This window comes from Phyllobates terribilis, unplaced genomic scaffold (assembly GCF_046119375.1).
Source record: "Phyllobates terribilis strain yellow unplaced genomic scaffold, ASM4611937v1 Scaffold_2__4_contigs__length_985480577, whole genome shotgun sequence".
Taxonomy (NCBI): domain Eukaryota; kingdom Metazoa; phylum Chordata; class Amphibia; order Anura; family Dendrobatidae; genus Phyllobates; species Phyllobates terribilis.
In genome coordinates this window covers 764,879,640-764,903,560 of record NW_027362762.1, presented here as the reverse complement: position 1 = coordinate 764,903,560, position 23,921 = coordinate 764,879,640, and the positions used below count along the sequence as shown (strand labels likewise).

Here is a 23,921-nt window from a genome sequence, read left to right as displayed (position 1 = left end):
TGAGAATTAGAAATAATCCTGACTACTGGGTTGCCACACTGTTAGATCCCCGGTACAAAAGTAAATTTGCAGAAATTATTCCTGCCATAGAAAGGGATGCACGCATGCAGGAGTATCAGCAGAGACTGTTGCAGAATCTTACATGTGCTTTTCCACAAAATACCAGTGGTGCACGTAGTGAATCTCACAGTTCCAACTTGCCAACCGTGGGACCGTCAAGTGTTCAGCACTCAAACCGTAACAGAACCACAGTATCTGCTGGTAACATCAATTTTGCGGAATCATTTCACCACTTTTTTAGCCCATCCTTTGCAAGGCCACAGGAGACAAGAAGTCTGACACATAGTCAACGCCTAGAGACGATGGTACAGGAGTATCTCCAAGTAAACATTGAAGCCACGACTGTGTCACTGGACCCTTGCTCTTTTTGGGCTTCCAATCTGGATAAATGGCCGGAGCTAGCCACTTACGCCTTGGAGATCTTGTCATGCCCCGCAGCCAGCGTTCTGTCTGAACGTGTGTTCAGCGCTGCTGGTGGTGTGCTGACAGATAAGCGCACGCGGCTCTCCACTGAAAATGTAGACAGACTCACGTTCATAAAGATGAACAAATCATGGATCCGAAACGACTTTTCTACCCCTGTGTCATCCTGGGGAGAGTAAAAGCTTGATGATTGGTTAAAATCACCCTACCAAACGTTTTAAGCTTTCAAATTACTAATCATGTTTATCTGTATCTTGACTGGAAAATAATTTGGGCTTTGTAGCAGTGTGCAGCACTGATCCTATTAGGCCATCTATAATAAGCTCCACCAGATTTAAAATTAATAATAATTTTTAGCTGCATCCAGCCCGGAAAATAATTTTGGGGCTCCGAGATGCGCAAGACACATAAGTGCCTTCTTGCTGCACTACCTGCAGCATGACCCTCATATTGTCAGAATTCGAAGTAATCATGACTACTGGGTTGCCACACTCTTAGATCCCCCAAACATTTCGATCAACCTTTTCATTTTAATAAAGACCAAAAAAATGGTCATTTTTGAAATTATAAGCATTAGCAGGTTGTTAGAAACTGAAATCAAACAGTTTTCAACTCAAAACTTTATTCTAGGTGTTGTTACATTTTCACATAGGACCCCTTGTTCGAAAGGAGCTTCTGAACTCTCTCGTCCATTGAATTTGTCAGGTTTTGGATGGTTTCTGCTTCAATTGTTTTGCATGAGGACAGAATACCCTCCCAGAGCTGTTGCTTAGATGTGAACTGCCTCCCGCCATCATAGACACTCCTTTTAATGATGCTCCAAAGGTTCTGAATGCGGTAGAGGTCAGGGGAGCATGGGGGTCACACCATAAGTTTGTCCCCTTTTATGCCCATATCAGCCAGAGATGCAGATGTTTTATGTGCAGCATGAGATGGTGCATTATCATGCAGAAAAATGATCTTGCTGTGAAATACACGGTTCTTCTTCTTGAACAATGGCAGGAAGTGCTGTTTGAGAAAATCCACATACATTATGGAGTTCATCTTTAGCGCCTTCAGGGATCCTAAAGGGGCCGACAATCTCTCTCCCCATGATTCCAGCCCAAAACATTACTCCACCTCCTCCTTGTTGGCGCTGTAGCCGTGTTTGCGTGGGGTGTCCATCAACCAGCCATCCTCCACTCCATCCATCTGGACCATCGAGCGCTGCACGGCACTCATCCGTGAATAAAACAGTTTTGAAATCAGTCTTCATGTAATGTTTGGCCCACTGGAGCTATTTCTGCTTGTGTGAAGTGGATAGAGGAGGTCGACAGGATGGCGTATGCACAGCTGCAAACCTCTGAAGGACCCTGCATCTTGTTGTTCGGGGGACGTTGGAGGCACAAGCAGCTTCAAAAACTTGTCTGCTGCTATGACAAGGCTTTTTTGCCGCTGCTCTTTCAACCTGACGTAATTGCCTGTAGGAAAGAGTCCTCAATTTGCCCTTATCAGCACGCACACGTGTGTACTGTGAATCAGCTACATACTTCTTGATTGCCAAGACACTTCATCCTGATCATCGCACAATGTTGATTGTAGTCATGCCTTGACCTAAACACTCCACAATTTGTTGCTTCTCAGCAGCCGACACATCCTTTTTCTTTCCCATTTTGGCAGAAAATGTAGGCTGCTTAATAATGTGAGAGAGCCTTCTTAAGTAGTCTTGCCTTTCATTGGACACACCTGCCAAACTAATTAGCACAGGTGTCTGCAATTGCTTACAGTGATATAAAGAGCCCTGACACACATCACCATCAATGAGTTTAACTGACAAACAAACAAATTCTTCCCTTATCACTCCTAAACACTTTTTGCATAATAATTTGGAACGCGGTGTACATGTGCTTTTCCACAAAACACCAGCGGTTCACGTAGTGAATCTTACAGTTCTAACTTGCCAACCGTGGTCTGTATGGAATTGTTCAATAAAGGGCCCAAAATTAAGATAACATAGATGGGAGAGGTCTCTATGAATAGGAATTCCTAAGTATTTGATACCCTGTGAGGGCCAGGCAAAGGGAAAGTTGGACTGGATGGAATCCTATATGGATTTGGGGAGGGAGACATCGAGGGCCTCAGACTTCGCTGCATTGATTTTAAAATTTGACCATGTAACAAAGTGATCTATTTCAGCCATAACTGCATGGATGGATATATGTGATTGAGTGATATATACTAGGACATCATCAGCAAATAGAGAGCACTTGTACTCGGTGCCTCCCACCTCAATCCACCTAATATTGGGGTTATGGCGAATTGATGAGAGCAGGTGCTCCGTCACTAGGATGTATAAGAGAGGGGACAGAGGACATCCCTGCCTTGTCCCATTGGTGATTGTGAAAGGTGATGAAAATGTTCTGACGCACCCCCTGGGCCTTGGGACACCCGGAGCCGGACCCTTTTTGGTGGATGCTGGTGGTTGTAGTCTTCGTGGCGGCGACCCGGTTTCGTGGCTCAGGGCGGTCAAACCAGTGGCGGAACTATTTATGTGGTTTTGATGTTTAAATGTCCGACTACGCCACCCGTGGATTGCGGTCAGAGTGAACCGCCGCTACAGGGCAGACCGCTGAGGCTGGTGTTGTGGGTGCAGCAGAGCGTAGCATAACTCCCCACGGGAGGAGTATAGCCTCAGGGCAGTGTATGCGGGGGATGGGGGTGATGGTGCAGGGCAGCAGCAGTAACGACACGGAGTCAGTGATGCAGTCCAGGGCCTTTACTCACAGTTCTTATTATCCAGACCACGTCTGCAGGTAACGGCTGCCCACGTCGTACTGTGCTCACCAGGTGAGGGGCTCAGACAACTCCCAGATAACTTTGGAGCACTTCACAGGACCCCCTTTGTGTGTCCTTTGTCTGGCCTTTCTTACCAACACTTCTGTCCGGCTGCCTCGGGCCTCCTCTTGGTAAACTTGGCGCCAGTTTCCCTGACCCTATGTGGTGCCTTCCTAGCGGGTGTAGCGAGGGGCTGCGCCACATAAAATGTCAGAGCCTCCGGTTTCTAGCTGAGGGTCGTTTCCTGCCTCCACTAGTTCGGGGACCGGTCTCACCCTTTGGCCTGACCCCTCCACGCAGGTGGATTCGGGCGTGCGGTGGCGACTCGCCCGTCCGCACCCCTGGGATCCCTTCATTCCTCGTTCCTGGAGCCTTCTCCGCTCCTCTTCCTTCCTTCTCCCTCTTCCAGGCCTGGGCCTCTGTTACTAGGCCCGCCTCCGGAGCAGAGCTCATGCAGAGCCCCTGCTCCCTGCCACTTCTGCTCAGACTTCTCTGCACTGAACTAAGATGGTGCCCACCTTTTATACTCCCTTCTCAATGCACCCAGGAACTGCTTCCTCCCTGCTCCTGCACTACAGGGTTCCCCTTCCTCAGTGTTCCCTCCCCCCACTCCAGCCAGGGACAGGGACTGTCGTGCCCATCTCAGGGGCATATTGGTCGCCCTGCCCCACAGCAATGTGGTGTAATGCATGCAGGTGTCGGGTCCTGATCCACACTCCATCCTTACCTGAGAGTGAGATATCACACCTCTGGGTGAGGTGCAATACGTCTGTAGCAACCGAACCCTCAGGGTGCTACAGTTCCATTTATCTTCAGCCTAGGTGACGTATTGCGATACAGGGCCGTGATTTTGGCTATAAAAGGGTCCCCTAGACCCCTACCCCAAGCTTTTTAAGAGAATCATATATGGCGAGCCAGGAGACTCTATGGAATGCTTTCTCAGCAGCCAACGAGAGTATCTAATTACAAATTTTTAACTGCATCTAGCCCAGGAAATACTTTGTGCCTAGTAGCAGTGTCTGCTAGTCAGCGGATTATCCCGGCTGTTAAGCAAGCTACACCACCTGTAGTTTAGACACTTAATTTTTTCAAAGGAAATGCTTCGGGACCATGGGATACTCAGTGAAGAGCATCAGGAGGCACCCCAAGGCATAGGGGCTGGGACTGGCAGTAGGATGCCTTGCGGTGGACAGCCGAGCTCGATCCTTATAAAAGCTTTTTAACTGCAGCAGCTTTAGTGGACGCTACTGTAGCTGGAATTACGCAGCTGCTGGCATGAGACTTGCCCTCCAATAGATCCTTGTAAATGGATTTAAAGTGTATTCATTCAAATTAGAGAGACAATTTAAATTAAAAAGCTTAGAGCTGCCTCCACCACAGGGGGGCTCGCTCAACCCACCAGCGGACAGGCACCAGTATTGGGAGAGGGGGGCTGGCCATCAGGGTTCACCGCGGCTCTGGCACAAACCCGGCGACACGGAGGTGGCACGGGCAGGAGCGGACTGGCCGTGTCGGCTTCTCACTTTTTGGATTTTAGAAGGGCATGACATGCCTATATCTGTGTCTCCCCCTCCTTTTACTCCTCCACCTCTTTTATTTTCGCATGACTATATGTACTTGTCACTTTTCCATGTGTTAGTTGTGTCTTCTGAGCAGTTTGTCAGCTTTTGGACACCTTTGAAGGTGTTTTCTATGTGTTTCTATGTGTTTTTGTTTGCCTGCCATTGGTTTTAACGGTGTTCGAAGGTGTTCGACGAACAGTTCGACGAACAGTTCGGCGAACACACGGGTGTTCGACGAACCGAACCGAACACGAACACTACGGGGGTGGCTCAACACTACTCTTAAGCTAGCCAGGTGCTTTGTAACCTTTCTCAGTCAGTTTAGCTAGGTCTTTTAACCTTTATGTTCTATGTTGTGTGTTTGTCTTTTTACTGCTACAATTTCTGCTAGGAGGTGTCCATCTTTCTCCCAGTCCATTGATCTCGTAGGGATCGCTCCCTCACATCTATAGGTGTTCGTTCAGACTAGCTGAGGACTTTAGCGGGTCTGATCGCAGGATCAGGTTCCCCGTTACATCGTAGGGATCTAGCTTAGTTCTATTGTAGGGACAGATCTCCTATCTTTCCTTAGTGCTTGTAGTCTATCATAACAGTAAGTCCAGCCCAAAAATATCTCTAAGGAAAGACCTCCAGTTTCCATCATGGTGTCGGTTCAGGATTTGGCTCAACGCCTGCAGGGACTCTCTCTGGAGGTGGCCGAGCTCCAACAACACGTGAGTAGCTGTTCTGGAGTGCATTTTGTGGAGTCAAAGGTACGATTGCCTGATTTATTTTTTGGTGAACAACAAGATTTTTTTTCCTTTAAAAATACTTGTTTATTGTATTTTCGTTTGAGACCCAGATCCTCTGGTGATGAATCACAGCGCATAGGGTTCATAATGTCACTTTTGCGCAAAGAACCTCAGGGATGGGCCTTTTCTCTACAACCTAGTGATCCGTGCTTTAGATCAGTGGATAGTTTTTTTTCTGCTTTGGGGTTGTTGTATGATGATCCTGATCGTGTCTCATCAGCTGAGACGGAATTGAGACTTTTGAGACAGGGATCAGGTAATGTGGAAAATTATTGTACTCACTTCCGTCGGTGGTCTGCTCAGGTGGGGTGGAACGATTCAGCTCTGAAAAGTTTGTTTCTTGCCGGGCTAGGTGAAAGGGTTAAGGATCTGCTTATTGCTTATCCTACACCTGGAAACTTGCAGGAGGCAATGCAATTAGCTATACGGGTGGACAGGAGACTGCGTGCAAGGGTTAATGAGAGTAAATCCTTTGCCATGTCAGCTCCTAGTCTTGAGAGGGTCTGTACTGACATTGGAGAGCCGATGGAGATTGGGGCGATGTCACCCCGCTCTCAGGAAAAAGACCGCAGGTTTTCTGAAGGTTTGTGCTTTTATTGCAGAAAATCTGACCATTTCATTAACAACTGTGCACTTCGTATGAACAAAGAAAAAAAAAAAAGGTCAGTTACGCCCATATAGCCTGTTTAAACACTAAGGGGGTATTTCTTTCTGCTGCTACTGCAGCTCAGGAAGAATTAATTGAATTTTGGGTATTTGTGGATTGTGGTTCTACTCTGAATGTGATTGATGGGGGATTCTTGGAAAAACTTAAATTAAAACCAAAACCTTTGTCATCCCCTATTGCCGTGGTTTCTGTCGATGGATCTCCCTTGAAATGTGTTACTCACAAGGTTTATGAATTTACCCTCACTATTAATGGTATTCACCAAGAAAATTTGGATTTGGTAGTATTAAATAATTTGCATTCTCCAGTAATTTTGGGGTTACCCTGGTTAAAATTGCACAATCCTGTACTGTATTGGTCTACTAATGAAATTAAGTCCTGGAGCCCGAAGTGTTATAACAAGTGTTGTAACCGGCGCATTTCTCCTGTGGATAAAGGGGAATTACCTGTACCTATTCAGGATTTTTGGAAAGTTTTTTCTGAGGAGGAGTCTCAAATTTTGCCTCCCCATAGAGACTATGATTGTACCATTGAATTTGTCCCTGGAGCGACTCTTCCTAAAAGTCGTTTATTTAATCTTACTATTCCTGAGAGAAAGGCTTTGGAGGAATACATACAGACGAGCTTGGCTGCCGGTCATATCAGACCCTCTAAGTCACCTGTGGCTGTTGGATTTTTTTTTGTTAAAAAAAGGACGGCGGTTTACGTCCTTGTCTGGAATTTTGCGAGATTAATAAAATTACTGTACGTAATCCCTACCCACTGCCATTGATTCCTGATTTGTTTAACCAGTTAGTGAGGGCCAAGTGGTTCTCTAAAATTGATCTCCGGGGGGCATACAATTTGTTGTGCATGAAGGAGGATGATGAATGGAAGACTGCTTTTAACACTCCTGTGGGTCATTTTGAGAATCTGGTTATGCCTTTTGGTCTTACCAATGCACCAGCATTTTTTCTGAATCTTATTAATGACATCCTTAGACCTTTGATCGGCAAAAATGTGGTTGTGTATTTGGATGACATTTTGATTTATTCACCTGATCTGGAGTCTCATTGGCGGAGCGTACGTGAGGTATTACAGTTATTAATTGACAATTCGCTTTTTGCTAAGCTAGAGAAATGTGAGTTCGCTGTACAGAGAATTAGTTTTTTGGGCTACATTATCTCCAGCGAGGGCTTTGAGATGGACCCGGTGAAAGTTCAAGCTGTTCAGGAATGGCCTAGGCCTATTGGTTTGAAATCGATACAGAGGTTTTTGGGTTTCGCCAATTATTACAGAAAATTCATTAAAAAATTTTCTATTATTGTTAAACCACTGACCAATCTCACCAGGAAAGGTGCTAATACGGTTCAGCGGACTACTGAGGCCATTGAAGCGTTTGTGTTTCTAAAGGAGAGGTTCAGCTCTGCTCCCATCCTTATGCAGCCTGATGTGACTAAGCCGTTTTTGGTTGAGGTTGATGCTTCTTCTGTGGGGGTCGGTGCGGTGTTGTCTCAGGAAAACAAGGATGGAGTACATCCCTGTGCCTTTTTTTCAAAAAAATTTTCTGAGACTGAACTTTATTACGATATTGGTAATCGGGAATTGCTGCTATTAAACTCACATTTGAACACTGGCGTCATCTCTTGGAAGGTGCTGAATTTCCCATTCAGGTTATCACTGATCATAAAAATCTGATCTATCTTGATGCTGCCAAGCGCTTGAATGCCCGTCAGGCTAGGTGGGCACTCTTTTTTTCGCGGTTTAATTTTTCCGTTACTTACATCCCGGGTACCAAGAATGTTAAAGCTGATGCGTTGTCTCGCAGCTTTTCTCCCATGGTCAGTGCGGAGGAGGAGGAGAGCATTTTACAAGAAGGTGTTGTGTTTGCTGCATTGGACTCCATTTTGGAAGATGAGATTCTTAAAGCACAGGAGAATGCCCCATCTAACACTCCCCATGGGAGGTTGTTTGTGCCTAAGACCTTTAGGAGAGATTTGTTTGTTGAGTGTCATGAGTCTCGGTTGGCAGGTCATCCAGGAATTTCTGAGACCAAGAGACTTGTGGGTCACAGTTTTTGGTCGCCTGGAAGGCAGAAGGAAGTCATTAAGTGGGTGCGTCAATGTACTGTGTGTGCTAGATCTAAGTCTTCTCATACTCCTGCTGCGGGGTTGCTTTGCCCTCTGGAGGTTCCTAGTGCACCTTGGACACATCTGGCAATGGACTTTATTACTGACCTTCCCTCCTCTGAGGGTTTCACGGTCATCTGGGTGGTCGTGGACCGTTTTAGCAAGATGTGTCATTTGGTTCCCTTCATCAAACTGCCCTGTGCTAAGACACTCGCTAAGGCCTTTGTCAAGGAAATTGTCAGACTCCATGGTGTTCCTACTGACATTGTTTCTGATAGGGGACCTCAGTTCGTGGCTCGTTTTTGGCATGCCTTTTGTGACAGGTTGGGAGTTAATTTGTCTTTTTCATCTGGATATCATCCTGAGTCTAATGGCCAGACAGAAAGGAAGAATCAGGATGTTGAGCAGTTCTTGCGTTGTTTTGTGGCAGACAATCAAGAGGGGTGGTCTGAGTTTCTGCCGCTTGCTGAATTTGCTCTTAACAACCATACATCCTCTTCTGCTGGGTGTTCGCCTTTTTTTTGTTGTTCTGGGAGACATCCGTCTTTTGGGTCATTCTCCAAATTGGTATCGGCTGTGCCTGAGGAGGAGAGTTTTTCCGGTGATTTGGAAAGAGTTTGGACGGATGTGCGTGGTAATCTTCAGGAGGATAACAAAAATTCTAAGAGGTACTTTGACAGGAAACATCAAGAGGTTTTGTTTACGGTTGGTGACATGGTTTGGTTGTCCTCTAAGAATCTGCGGTTGAGGATTCCTTCTAAAAAATTGGGTCCCAAGTTTGTTGGGCCCTTTAAGGTGCTTCAGGTAGTTAACCAATCTGCTGTTAGGTTGGATGTCCCTACCTCCTGGAAGATTAATCCGGTGTTTCATGTTTCTCTATTGAAAAAAGCTGATGTATCAGATAGAGACGCCACTGCCACTGTTCCTCCGGTGGTGGAGGACGGGGAATATGAAATTTCCCGTATCCTTAATTCTAGACTGTATAGGGGGAGTTTGCAGTATCTCGTCGCTTGGAAGGGTTTTGGTCCCGAGAATAACTCATGGGTGAGGGCGGATGATGTTTCTGCTTCCAGACTTGTCAGAGCGTTTCACAAGAGGTTTCCGGATAAGCCTGGGCCTAGGGGATCCGGAGGATCCTTTTAGAAGAGGGGGTACTGTTAGAACTCTCCTGTTAGGTTTTTTCTATTTTGCTGGTCACATGACCTTTTTGCCTATTTAATCCTGCTCCGCCCTTCTGGCCATGCTGGACTTCATTATAATTTCTACTCTTAAGCTAGCCAGGTGCTTTGTAACCTTTCTCAGTCAGTTTAGCTAGGTCTTTTGACCTTTATGTTCTATGTTGTGTGTTAGTCTTTTTACTGCTACAATTTCTGCTAGGAGGTGTCCATCTTTCTCCCAGTCCCTAGTTCTTATAGGGATCCCTCCCTCACATCTATAGATCTTCGTTCAGACTAGCTGAGGACTTTAGCGGGTCTGATCGCAGGATCAGGTTCCCCGTTACATCGTAGGGATCTAGCTTAGTTCTATTGTAGGGACAGATCTCCTGTCTTTCCTTAGTGCTGGTAGCCTATCATAACAGTTGAGCGAGTATGTTCTGTCCGAGTATGCTCGGGCCGAGCTCCGAGAATTTACAGCTGCTCGGTGATAAGGTTAAATCACTCCCACGTGCATGATTTGCAACTGTTGGACAGCTTTATTACATGTGAGGAATGTGTAAGAAATAGACATTCCTCACATGTAATAAAACTATCTAACAGTTGCAAATCATGCACATGGGAGCGATTTAACCTTATCACCGAGCAGCTGTAAATACTCGGAGCTCGGCCCGAGCATACTTCGAGAAAGGGTTAATAGAACATACTTGCTCAACACTAATCTTTAATAAATATGTACTTTTTAAGCCGTTATGACTCTCTCTTCTCCTTATAAATAAGGATTGTCATGAGTTTGTATAAATTGGTGTCTAAAGGTACCGTCACACTTAGCGACGCTACAGCGATCCCGACAACGGTACGACATGGCAGAGATCGTTGCTCAGTCGCTGTGTTGTCGCTCGTGAGATGTAAAACAGTCAGATCTTTCCGACGACGCAGCAACGATACGGCGACCCGTAGCGACCTGTATAATGATACAATGCAAATACACGCCTATGTGTCTCAGTTCTGAGTCGCCAACAAGGTAGTTGGTAAGGTGTCAAACACACCAATGCATGCTACCCAGCGGGACCTCAATGATCAAAAAATGGTCCAGGCCATTTCGACAAGACCAGCAATCTCACAGCAGGGGCCTGGTCGCTGCTACGTGTCAAACGCAGCGAAATCGCTACTTAGGTTGATGTTGCGTCACAAAACTTGTGACTCAGCTGCGATCTCAATAGCGATCTCGCTTAGTGTGACGGGGGCTTAAGGGAAGTGTGGTTTCCCATTCACACCTTAATGTTGATATTTGGGCTATATTGCTAGAGATATAGGTATGTCCATTTTTCTCTGGCATCATGGATGAAAAGAACCAATACAATTATATGGGTCTGTGAAAAACACATACAGCACACGGACAGCCATCTGTATTCAACATTGCAACATTGCAAATGATAGGACAAGCTTTTTAATTAATTAATTTATCCATCTATGGAAACTATGAAAACACTGATGACTGATGGTCAAAACAGACACATTTCACATTTCCTTTGTATTTTAGGCAAAAAATGTATATACTGTATGTATAAATAAATAAATAAATATATATATATATATATATATATATATATATATATATATATATACAGTACAGACCAAAAGTTTGGACACACCTTCTCATTTAAGGATTTTTCTGGATTTTCATGACGATGAAAATTGTACATTCACACTGAAGGCATCAAAACTATGAATTAACACATGTGGAATTATATACTTAACAAAAAAAGTGTGAAACAACTGAAAATATGTCTTATAGTCTAGGTTCTTCAAAGTAGCCTCCTTTTGGTTTGATGACTGCTTTGCACACTCTTGGCATTCTCTTGATTACCTTCAAGAGGTAGTCACCCGAAATGGTCTTCCAACAATCTTGAAGAAGTTCCCAGAGATGCTTAGCACTTGTGGGCCCTTTTGCCTTCACTCTGCGGTCCAGCTCACCCCAAACCATCTCGATTGGGTTCAGGTCTGGTGACTGTGGAGGCCAGGTCATCTGGCGTAGCACCCAATCACTCTTCTTCTTGGTCAAATAGCCCTTACACAGCCTGGAGGTGTGTTTGGGGTCATTGTTCTGTTGAAAAATAAATGATGGTCCAACTAAACGCAAACCGGATGAAATAGCATGCTGCTGCAAGATGCGGTGGTAGCCATGCTGGTTCAGTATGCCTTCAATTTTGAATAAATCCCCAACAGTGTCACCAGAAAAGCACCCCCACACCATCACACCACATCCTCCATGCTTCATGGTGGGAACCAGGCATGTAGAGTCCATCCATTCACCTTTTCTGCATCGCACAAGACACCGTGGTTGGAACCAAAGATCTCAAATTTGGACTCATCAGACCAAAGTACAGATTTCCACTGGTCTAATGTCCATTCCTTGTGTTCTTTAGCCCAAACCAGTCTCTTCTGCTTGTTGCCTGTCCTTAGCAGTGGTTTCCTAGCAGCTATTTTACCATGAAGGCCTGCTGCACAAAGTCTCCTCTTAACAGTTGTTGTAGAGATGTGTCTGCTGCTAGTACTCTGTGTGGCATTGACCTGGTCTCTAATCTGAGCTGATATTAACCTGCGATTTCTAAGGCTGGTGACTCGGATAAACTTATCCTCAGAAGCAGAGGTGACTCTTGGTCTTCCTTTCCTGGGGCGGTCCTCATGTGAGCCTGTTTCTTTGTAGCGCTTGATGGTTTTTGCAACTGCACTTGGGGACACTTTCAAAGTTTGCCCATTTTTTTCAGACTGACTGACCTTCATTTCTTAAAGTACTGATGGCCACTCGTTTTTCTTTACTTAGCAGCTTTTTTCTTGCCATAGTACAAATTCTAACAGTCTATTCAGTAGGACTATCAGCTCTTTATCCACCAGACTTCTGTACAACACAACTGATGGTCCCAACCCCATTTATAAGGCCAGAAATCCCACTAATTAAACCTAACAGGGCACACCTGTGAAGTGAAAACCATTTCTGGTGACTATCTCTTGAAGCTCATCAAGAGAATGCCAAGAGTGTGAAAAGCAGTCATCAAAGCAAAAGGTGGCTACTTTGAAGAACCTAGAATATAAGACATATTTTCAGTTTCAGCTGTTTCACACTTTTTTAAGTATATAATTCCACATGTGTTAATTCATAGTTTTGATGCCTTCAGTGTGAATGTACAATTTTCAAAGTCATGAAAATACAGAAAAATCTTTAAATGAGAAGGTGTGTCCAAACTTTTGGTCTGTACTGTATATATATATATATATATATATAGTAATCTTTTACATTTTAAAAATTACAAAAAGGAAAATGGGCCAATGCAAAAGTGTGGGCACCCTTGGAGATTTGTGTGCTCAGATTACTTTGACCAAGGTTTCAGACCTTAATTAGCCTGTTAGGGCTATGGCTTGTTCACTATCATTTCATGGGTAGAGGGAAGAATTGATATAATGAAATTTTAACAAATTATTGCTGCAAACATAACACCATCTGTAAAAAAGCTGAAGTTGAAAAAAGGATGTCTTCTACAAATGGATAATAATCCTAAACACGTCAAAATCCAAAATAGACTACCTCAAAAGGCATAAGCTGAAGGTTTTATAATGGCCCTCACAGTCCCCTGATCTGAACATATTTGAAAATCTGCAGTGTATGCAAAACGACCAAGGAATCTCACAGAACTGGAAGAATTTTCCAAGGAAGAATGGATGAAAATCCCTCAAACAAGAATTGAAAGACTCTTGGCTGGCTACAAAAAGCGTTTACAAGCTGGGATACTTTAAAAAGCAGGTGCTACTAGGTGCTAGCCATGCAAGGTGCACAAACTTTTGAATCGGCCCATTTTCCTTTTAGTAATTTTTAAAATGTAAAAAGTGAAAATATATCTATTTTGCCTTAAATACAACGGATATGTGTTATCTTTATCTTTAGCCCCTTTAGAGATCATTTCATCTTCAACTTGCTTAACTGTTCGCAATAACAGTAATTTGGACCAGGGGTGCCCAAACTTTTAAATGCCACTGTACCATGTGATGTAATAGCCACAAGGTATTAGGGGGAATCTCTCCCTCCAGGCGTTCCCGATGTCATGTGAGTCTTCTCTAGTTTAGGAAATCTTATGCAATGTGTAAAATGATATTAGCGCAAATCAAATCACAAATTGTTCAAACTTGCCGGGTTTAGTGAATTCCAAAAAATACAACATGAATTTGATTTGCATCTAATTGATTTACTCATCTCCACAGGATTACCAGAAACAGCAGTCTTTATCCTCCTGACAAATTTGCATGGCATTGAAAGGGAAATTAAAAATACCCAGTCGAACCAGTTTATTAACCCCTTTCCGACGTGGTCAGTAATAGAACGCACCACATCGGAAAGGCCGGTTCATCGGGGGCTCCAGCGGAGAGCCCGCACTGAACCAAGCACATGTCAGCTGATTATTACAGCTGACATGTGCCCGCAACAGCCACGGGTGGAATCTCTGACAGTGGCATTTAACAGCGCCGTGCTAGAAGCACAGCCTTAGCCCCACCCATCAGAGACCCCGTCACGTGATCGTGGGTCATTGATGGGTGGCATGACAACCCTGGGTCTGCAGCAGACCCCAGTGGTTGTCATGTAAAGATTGCTATGAGTGCCACCTAGTGGTCAGCGCTCATAGCACAGGAGCATTTCTGCTACATAGAGGTGATCTGCTCATCACCTCTATGTAGCAGAGGCGATCGGACAGTTGCTGCTTCTGGTCTTGGAGACTATAGAAGCTAGCAAAAAGTGTAAAAAAAAATGTTTTAAAAAATGAAAAACATATAAAAGTTTAAATCACCCCCCTTTTGCCCCATTCAAAATAAAATAATAAAAAATAAACCCCACATACACATATTTGGTATCACTGTGTTCAAAATCGCCTATTCTATCAATATAAAAATATAATTAATCAGATCGGTAAACGGTGTAATGAGAAAAAAATTCCAAACGCAAGAATTAAATTTTTTGGGTCGCTGCAACTTTGCAATAAAATGCAATAACGGGCGATCAAAACATCGGATCTACCCGAAAATGGTATAAATAAAAACGTCAGCCCGGCAGGCAAAAAATAAGCCCTCACCCGGCCCCAGATCCCAAATGGAGATGCTGTGGGTCTCGGAAAATGGCGCCATTTATTTATTTATTTGTTTATTTTTTTAGCAAATTTTGGAATTTTTTTTCACCACTTAAGTAAAAATTAACCTATACATGTTTGGTGTCTACGAAATCGTAATGACCTGGAGAATAAGAATGGCAGGTCAGTGAACGTGGAAAGAAAAACAAAACAACGCACTTGGAATTTTTTCCCATTTTCCAGTACAGGATATGGTAAAACTAGTAAAGGCATTTAAAAGTACCACTCGTCCCGCAAAAAATAAGCCCTCACACCGCCATATTGACCAAAAAATATAGAGGCTATGGCTCTGGGAAGAAGGGGAGCAAAAAACGAAAACTCAAAAACGGAAAATGCTCCGGTCATGAAGGGGTTAAAGTATCATTCCAATGAGTACATTTACATTTTGGGAATTGATTTAAAGGGTTATCCATTACTAGAGACATCCCTCTCTAAAATGCCTGAGTTCCGTGGCTAAAATATGAAAACCTTATATTCATCTCCCACAATGATGTTGTTCTAGCAATGAGTTACAATTTTAATCCTATATACTGGGACTGTTTTAATAATATTAGTGAAAGTGAAGTTTTACCATATCATCACGTTTAGGTTTATATACTATGATACTAGTGCTGTTCTAGCAATGTCTGCTCAGGGCCTCACAGGGCGTGAATGACTTTGTTAGGTCATGTGAGCGCTGCAGCCTATCAACTGCTGCTAATAGACTGCTTTGCTCTTACATCATGTCAGCAGAACATTGCTAGAACTGTGTCATGCGGGAGGTGAGTGTAAGCTTTTCATATTTTACTTGAGTGTCTCAGGCATTTAAAAGAAATCTGTCATTAGGTTTTTACTACCTCATACAAGAGCAGCATAATGTCGGAAAAGAGACCCTGATTCCAGCGATGTATCATTTACTTTACTAGGTGCAACAGTTGTGATACAATTATAGTTTTTCGATATAGCATATAGCAGAGCTCAGAAAGTTAACTCGGCCTACACCCCTTATTAGCAGCTTTGTGTGTACATTGTATATTGACAGCAAGCTGCTAATTGGGGCGTGTTTGGACCTGACGACATGCGGGCTGCTAGTCTGGCAGTATTCATCTCCTGCTGATAAAACACTCATTGTATTGAAACAACAGCACACAGCTTAATGCAAATTGCTGAAATCAGTGTCTCAGCCCCAACCTTGTGCTGCCCACTGATTACATACCAAAACCTACTGACGGATTCCCATTAAGTAGTGAACAACCCCTTTAATGCAATGTTTTAATTCTGTACAACATACGTATACAATCTCATACTAAAATGACAATTCATTTTAACCTTCAGTTTGACCTTCAAAGTGACATCACATTTGTAATAAAAGATGTTTGTGTGCGCTTCTAATATGTTTCTAATATAGCCATCACTAAGTGATGTATGCACTGTCCAAGCAGTTACCTTCATGTATGTGTTTCAATGCATTCAGGTTTTTATATTTAGTGTTTGATGTAATTATTACTTAATTTGATCAAAAGACATTAATTAACAGCATAAACTTGTTATTAAGTCAGAGGGCCTGATAAAGATTTATCTATATATCTCCAAATAGCTGACTGTTTATTTGAACTTTCAGATTATACCTTTAATTACCTGTATTTTGTGTGGTGCTGTTAAAAGGACTGTAGCAACCAGGGATCCGGCTGAAGCCCCAGCAAAGACCTTTACAGTATTCAACAGCTTCTGGCCATGTTTTAAAAAAGCAGATGCTGCCCCCAAGTGGTAAATGCCGAGAAATCCACATGCAGAAAAGGACAGATTCAAATGCTGCATCGTGTTCTAGAAAAATTACAGTAAAATAGCAAAGCTTTGCATCAAGGTTAAGAGCCGGAGATGACAATAATTTCCTTTTCTTTATACATGTATTATTTTTGAATGAAAAGAAATTGCATGGCATTTGTTATATGAAGGTTACTTGATAATTCAACATTCTAAAAAGTCTTTTTTATTTGGGAAGTACATAGCGAGGTCACGTGTGTCACGTCCTTGTCACATATGTGCTCAGTGAGAATAAGGATAGGGCCTTATTTAATTGGCACTAGAAATTCAAAAACATATTTGCAAAATTTCAGTTGTCAGATCCCAGAATTTTTTTCATTTGTATATATTCCAAAATATTTTACGCAGCCATTTTAACAGGTGCTTTTGTGTCATTGACATGAAGCAGCATATTGACTCACAATTCCCCTTCCCTTTTGCATTTACTTTTATCAATATATGTTTTCAACTACATATTAATAGATTATGAAATATTAGTATTGGTGTATCCTGTGGTTTGTAAGTGTTCACATGCTAATACACTGGCATGATTAATGTAACTTTGGCATTATTGCTCTTTACACACATAGAATCATAGAATCATAGAATGGTAGAGTTGGAAGGGACCTCCTGGGTCATCTGGTCCAACCCCCTGCTCAAAGCAGGATTCACTAGATCATCTCAGATAGATGTCTGTCCAGCCTCTGTATAGAATCATAGAATGGTAGAGTTGGAAGGGAATCATGTTTAAAGGGAATCTGTCACTGAGCTTTTATTACCATCTAGGAGCAACATGATGTGATGTAGGGATGGATGCCCTGATTCTAGTCATATACCACTTGCTGCACTGCTTCCTGTAGTTTTGAGAAAATCATAGATTGCTCTTCTGCTGATCTACTGTTTCTCTAAATGCTGAGTTCTCTATAACCCCGCCCACACCACTGATTGGCAGCTTCCATTGTACACTGTGCATGGATAGAAAGCTACCAATCAGTGATGGGGGTGGAGTTATACACAGCTCATGAATATGGAGGACTACATGGCAGCAGGTTTACTAGTCCTCTTGTGATAATCTCCTGCTGCGAAAACAAAGATTTTATCGAAACAACAGCAAGTAGTGCAGTGAGTGACACATGACTGGAGTCAGAGTCTCTGCCCCTACATTATGCTGCTTCTCAGATTAGGTGCCAAAATCCTGGTGACAGATTCACTTTACTATATTTCATACTATCAATACAACATCAGATAAGAGTATATGGGTACAAAGGCAACACGTTGGCACGGATGGTAGCAAACCAGTAATTATACTTCCCATACTAGGAATAATTGTATGGCAAATATTTACATATTTACAACTGTATATTTACATTTTGCTTTAAAGATTGTGTTATATATTTGCAGCATTACCTCAAGCCATTTGGTAGAGAGCAAATATGGTCACAACGACAGCCAGCTGCAATCTTGGCTGTAATATATTTCTATTAACCAGAAACGAATAGCTTGTGGTTCTCTTTGGCTGTAAATAATAGTACTGACTTTAGATAATGTAACATTTGGAGGTACCTACAGTATCTGCCAGTGCTTGTCCCACCAGCTGGCACCAAACCCCCAGTGTAAGCAAATATCTAACAATAACTTAGTTACATAGAGCCAGATGACACATAAAGCCGAGGCTTTTCTGCTCTGCAGGCTGCGCTCCCCCCTTCCCAACACAGTACTGAGAAAAATGTGTCAGTCTCTGGGCTGTGCCAGCTCCCATACAAGCCCAGCGCTGCGGATTCCAAGCGAGCTGCACGCAGCAAACATTTCTTATTCCAGTTCTCTGACCTTTTCTCTCCTGCCATAGAAACCAGGAAGGATTTTTTTTTTTCTGCACGCCTTCCTTCCTATGTCACTACCCAATAACAGCGAATATTGTAACACCCAATAGGGATGCCAGGCTCATTCACCATGCCTGATAAAAAAAAAGGGTGTTTTTTCCTCTCTCCGGAGCAAAGCTTCTTATTCAAATGCCTTATATCTTGACCTCAAAATGGTTCTTTTTTCTTCGTTTCTTTCCTTTTATCGCACATTTGGTCTGAGCTCAGTACAAAAGCCTGCCTGTACAGTACAGCTTTCCTTCAGCTGTCCCTTGCAGATATATAATTCATGGGCATGCTGTCACAGACTTTCACTTAGCGATTTCCGAGCTCACAAATACATATCACTTTTTGCTATTACACAGAAAGAATCCTATCATACTGAATGTATTATTCACAGACGTCTATGTTACTTCACTGCGCTGACACATATAGCTAATCCCAGATATACTCACTACAATCCTACCGCTGTAGCCCAGTATTTTGTGTCGTTCTTTTACGCCGTAGAGCTCCGAGAGACGATGAAATGCCATGCATATTTTATATATCCAGAAGCTTTGTGGAGCAGCAAGTAAATGCATGTAACACATTTGATACTTGTTGGATAGTACTGGAGGTTTTGGAAAATAATTGCTAGAATTATCATGTAAGTTTAGTATATTATACACAATGAGCAAGTTTAATGTTTCTATTAACATGATGCAGAATATTACATATCACTAAGATGGATTAACGTGAAAAGGTAACACAATAAAATGGTTATAAGCAGTGAATAGCTTAACTGGCGAAACCCGGATTTGTCATTTCATTTGCTTATGGCGAGAATATTTGATTGGCATCGAAGTTATTTGATGTGAATTGAATGTTTCTGATTATGCTGTGGGGTCTCTCTGAAGCCCAAAGCATAATACACATAGGGTAAGAAAAAAATAACTAATAGCTACTAGAAATAAGCAAATATGTTCGAGTGGAATTGAGTGAAAAAAAAGTCTGAAATTGTCAAAATGCTTATATGTTTGTTACTGTATTTCATGTGGATACAGTAGAGGGCCATCAAAAGTAGGAAAAATAAAAAAAAATACTTCTCTTGTCCTTGCTGCTCACCTCTTCAGCCCTTTCGATCAGTACCGTCCCCTCTTCAGTCTTCGGCATATCTATTTATCACTGCTGTCGAGAGCTTTATTCCAGGGCCTCTTCATACTAGGCTTGGACTTCCATGTCTGATGAGACCTGGAACGTTTCTATGCAAGTGAAAGTCCTGGCCTAGTGTGAAGAGGACAGATGAGCGAACCTTTTGATGTTTGGGTTCGTCGACTTTACCCAAACATCAAAAAAACTTTCATGTTCAGGCACCCGAACCCGAATACAAACGCGAATGGGGCCTTGATTATCAGTGGTTTCATACAATGTCATATGCATGAGAGGGCGAGGAACAGGGGCTTTGACAGGCAGTAACATTGTTACTGCCAGTTAGAGCGCTGCGGGATCATGCTGTCAGATGTCAGCGTGATCCCGCAGCTGTAACTGTGACCCGCGGTAAAAAAGTTACCGTGTGTCACAGGTGTCGGCTGATGAGACTATTACTCCCATCTGCCGGCGTTAGCTGTCACTGTAAACAGTGAGCACAGGCGCCACTGATGGAAGAAGTGGTCTCTCATCATCTTGCGCCTGTGCTAAAAGTAAAAAAGAAAAAAAAGTTAAACTTAATAAATATTTAAATAAAAACAAGTGTTCCCTTTATTTTTTTGAGCAGTGTAAGACCTGGCGCTGCTATGCTCGTCACAGTCTACCCTGGAATCAGGCAAAGTAGGGAGAGGTGCTGTTGTGTCAGGGAGAGATTAGCTTGTTTATAGTTAGTATTAATATTCCACAACATATATATACTAGTTATTGAACCCGTTCTACTCCCGGGTGGCGAGCATTTTTATTTGTATGTGGTCTCCCATGCTGGTATGTGCTGCCCCCTCCTGGTATTGGTGCTGTCCGAATCCTGTCCCCATCCTGTTACCACCATCCTATCCTGGTATGCATGGCACCCCTCATCCCTGTCTTGGTATGCATGGCACCCCTCATCGCTATCTTGTAATCCATGGCACCCCTCATTACTATCCTGGTATACATGGCACCCCTTATCCCTATCCTGTAATGCATGGCACCCCTCATCTTTATCCTGTAATGCATGGCACTCTTCACCCCCAATCGTGGAATGCATGGCATCCCTCACCTCCAATCGTGGTATGCATGGCACCCCTCACTCCCAATCCTGGTATGCACGGCACCCCTCACCTCCAATCCTGGTATGCATGGCACCCTTCATCCCCAATCCTGGTATTCATGGCACCCCTCACCCCCAATCCTGGTATACATGTCACCCCTCATCCCCAATCTTGGTATGTGTGGTACTCCTCATCCCTATCCTGGTAAGCATGATACCCTATCCCTCATCCCCAATCCTAGTATGTATGGTATCTCTCATCCTGGTATGCTTGGCACCCCTCACCCCCATCCGGTTATGCATGCCACTCCTCATCACTATCCTGGTATGCATGGCACCCCTCACCCCCAATCCTGGTACGCATGGCACCCTTCACTTCCAATCCTGGTATGCATGGCACCCCTCACCCCCAATACTGGTATGCATGGCACCCCTCAGCCCCAATTTTGGAAGGCATGACACCCCTCAACTTCAATCCTGGAAGGCATGGCACCCCTCATCCCCAATCCTGGTATGCATGGAACCCCTCTCCCCCAATCCTGGTATGCGTGGCACCCCTCATTCCCAATCCTGGTATGTGTGGTACTCCTCATCCCTATCCTGGTATGCATGGTACCCTATCCCTCATCTCTATCCTGGTATGTATGGTATCCCTTATCCTGGTATGCACGGCACCCCTCACCCCATCCTGGTATGCAGGGCACTCCTCATCACTATCCTGGTATGCATGGCACCCCTCACCCCCAATCCTGGTATGCATGGCACCCCTCACTCCCAATCCTGGTATGCATGGCACCCCTCACTCCCAATACTGGTATGCATGGCAACCCTCAGCCCCAATTTTGGAAGGCATGGCACCCCTCAACCCCAATCCTGGAAGGCATGGCACCCCTCATCCCCAATCCTGGTATGCATGGAACCCCTCTCCCACATTCCTGGTATGTGTGGCACCCATGATTCCCGATCCTGGTATGTGTGGTACTCCTCATCCCTATCCTGGTATGCATGGTACCCCATCCCTCATCCCTATCCTGGTATGTATGGTATTCCTCATCCTGGTATGCATGGCACCCCTCACCGCCATCCTGGTATGCAAGGCACCCCTCACCGCCATCCTGGTATGCATGGCACTCCTCATCCCCAATCCTGGTATGCATGACAACCCTCATCCCCAATCCGGGTATGCATGGCACCCCTCATCCCCAATCCTGGCATGCATGACAACCCTCATCCCCAATCCTGGTATGCATGGAACCCCTCTCCCCCAATCCTGGTATGAGTGGCACCCCTCATTCCCAATCCTGGTATGTGTGGTACTCCTCATCCCTATCCTGGTATGCATGGTACCCTATCCCTCATCTCTATCCTGGTATGTATGGTATCCCTTATCCTGGTATGCACGGCACCCCTCACCCCATCCTGGTATGCAGGGCTCTCCTCATCACTATCCTGGTATGCATGGCACCCCTCACCCCCAATCCTGGTATGCATGGCACCCCTCACTCCCAATCCTGGTATGCATGGCACCCCTCACTCCCAATCCTGGTATGCATGGCACCCCTCACTCCCAATACTGGTATGCATGGCAACCCTCAGCCCCAATTTTGGAAGGCATGGCACCCCTCAACCCCAATCCTGGAAGGCATGGCACCCCTCATCCCCAATCCTGGTATGCATGGAACCCCTCTCCCACATTCCTGGTATGCGTGGCACCCATGATTCCCGATCCTGGTATGTGTGGTACTCCTCATCCCTATCCTGGTATGCATGGTACCCCATCCCTCATCCCTATCCTGGTATGTATGGTATTCCTCATCCTGGTATGTATGGCACCCCTCACCCACATCCTGGTATGCATGGCACCACTCACCGCCATCCTGGTATGCATGGCACTCCTCATCCCCAATCCTGGTATGCATGACAACCCTCATCCCCAATCCGGGTATGCATGGCACCCCTCATCCCCAATCCTGGCATGCATGGCTCCCTCATCCCCAATCCTGGTATGCATGTCATCCCTCATCCCCAATCTGGGTATGCATGGCTCCCTCATCCCCAATCCTGGTATGCATGGCACCCCTCATCCCCAATCATTTTATGCATGGCACCCTTCATCCCAAATCCTGGTATGCATGGCACCCCTCACCCCGCAATCCTGGTATGCATGGCTCCCTCATCCCCAATCCTGCTATGCCTGGCTCACTCATCGATAATCCTGGTATGCATGACACCCCTCATCCCCAATCCTGGTATGCATGGCTCCCTCATCCCCAATCCTGGTATGCATGGCTCCCTCATCCCCAATCCTGGTATGCATGGCACCCCTCATCCCCAATCAGTTTATGCATGGCACCCTTCATCCCCAATCCTGGTATGCATGGCACCCCTCACCCCGCAATCCTGGTATGCATGGCTCCCTCATCCCCAATCCTGCTATGCCTGGCTCACTCATCGATAATCCTGGTATGCATGGCACCCCTCATCCCCAATCCTTGTATGCATGGCTCCCTCATCCCCAATCCTGGTATGCATGGCTCCCTCATCCCCAATCCTGGTATGCATGGCTCCCTCATCCCCAATCCTGGTATGCATGGTTCCCTCATCCCCAATCCTGGTGTGCATTGCACCCCTCATCCCCAACCCTGGTATGCATGGCACCCCTCATCCCCAATCCTGTTATGCATGGCACCCCTCATTCCCAATTCTGTTATGCATGGCACCGCTCATCCCCAATCCGGGTATGCATGGCACCCCTCATCCCCAATCCTGGTATGCATGGCTCCATCATCCCCAATTCTGGTAAGCATAGCTCCGTCATCCCCAATCCTGGTATGCATGGCACTCCTCATCCCTATCCTGCTATGTATGGGCCCCTCATCCCCAATCCTGGTATACATGGCTCCGTCATCCCCTATCCTGGTATGCATAGCTCCGTCATCCCCAATCCTGGTATGCATGGCACTCCTCATTCCTATCCTGGTATGTATGGTACCGCTTATCCTGGTATGCATGGCACCCCATCCCTCATCCTGGTGTATGCATGGTACCCCTCATCCCTTTTCTGGTATGTATGGTACCCCTCATCCTGGTATGCATGGCACGCCTCATCCCAATTCTCGCATATATGGCCTCCTCATCCCAGAAACCTGGTATGCATGCCACCCAATCCTTCATCCTAGTATGCATGGCACCCCTCATCCTTATCCTGGTATGCATGGTACCCCTCATCCCTATTCTGGTATACATGATACGCCTAATCCTGGTATGCATGGGACCCCATTCCTTATCCTAGTATGAATGGCAACCCGCATT

General features: G+C 44.7%; 1 protein-coding gene across 4 annotated transcripts in view; it reads right to left on the bottom strand.

Annotated features, from left to right (window-relative positions):
* The window catches only part of PNPLA4 (patatin like domain 4, phospholipase and triacylglycerol lipase), a 118,057-nt gene extending 99,092 nt beyond the window's left edge, over positions 1 to 18,965 (bottom strand). For 2 of the 4 annotated variants that reach the window (XM_073667334.1, XM_073667336.1), the window contains exons 1-2: positions 18,363 to 18,425; positions 16,371 to 16,556 (exon numbers count right to left, since the gene is read on the bottom strand). In XM_073667334.1, the coding sequence (XP_073523435.1) occupies positions 16,371 to 16,550 (180 nt within the window). In that variant the 5' untranslated portion in view covers positions 16,551 to 16,556; positions 18,363 to 18,425. Of the gene's footprint in view, positions 1 to 16,370; positions 16,557 to 17,942; positions 18,052 to 18,362; positions 18,426 to 18,849 lie in introns of those variants that run through there. The other 2 variants (XM_073667335.1, XM_073667337.1) reach the window with 2 other exon arrangements.
* Positions 18,966 to 23,921: the final 4,956 nt, after the last annotated feature.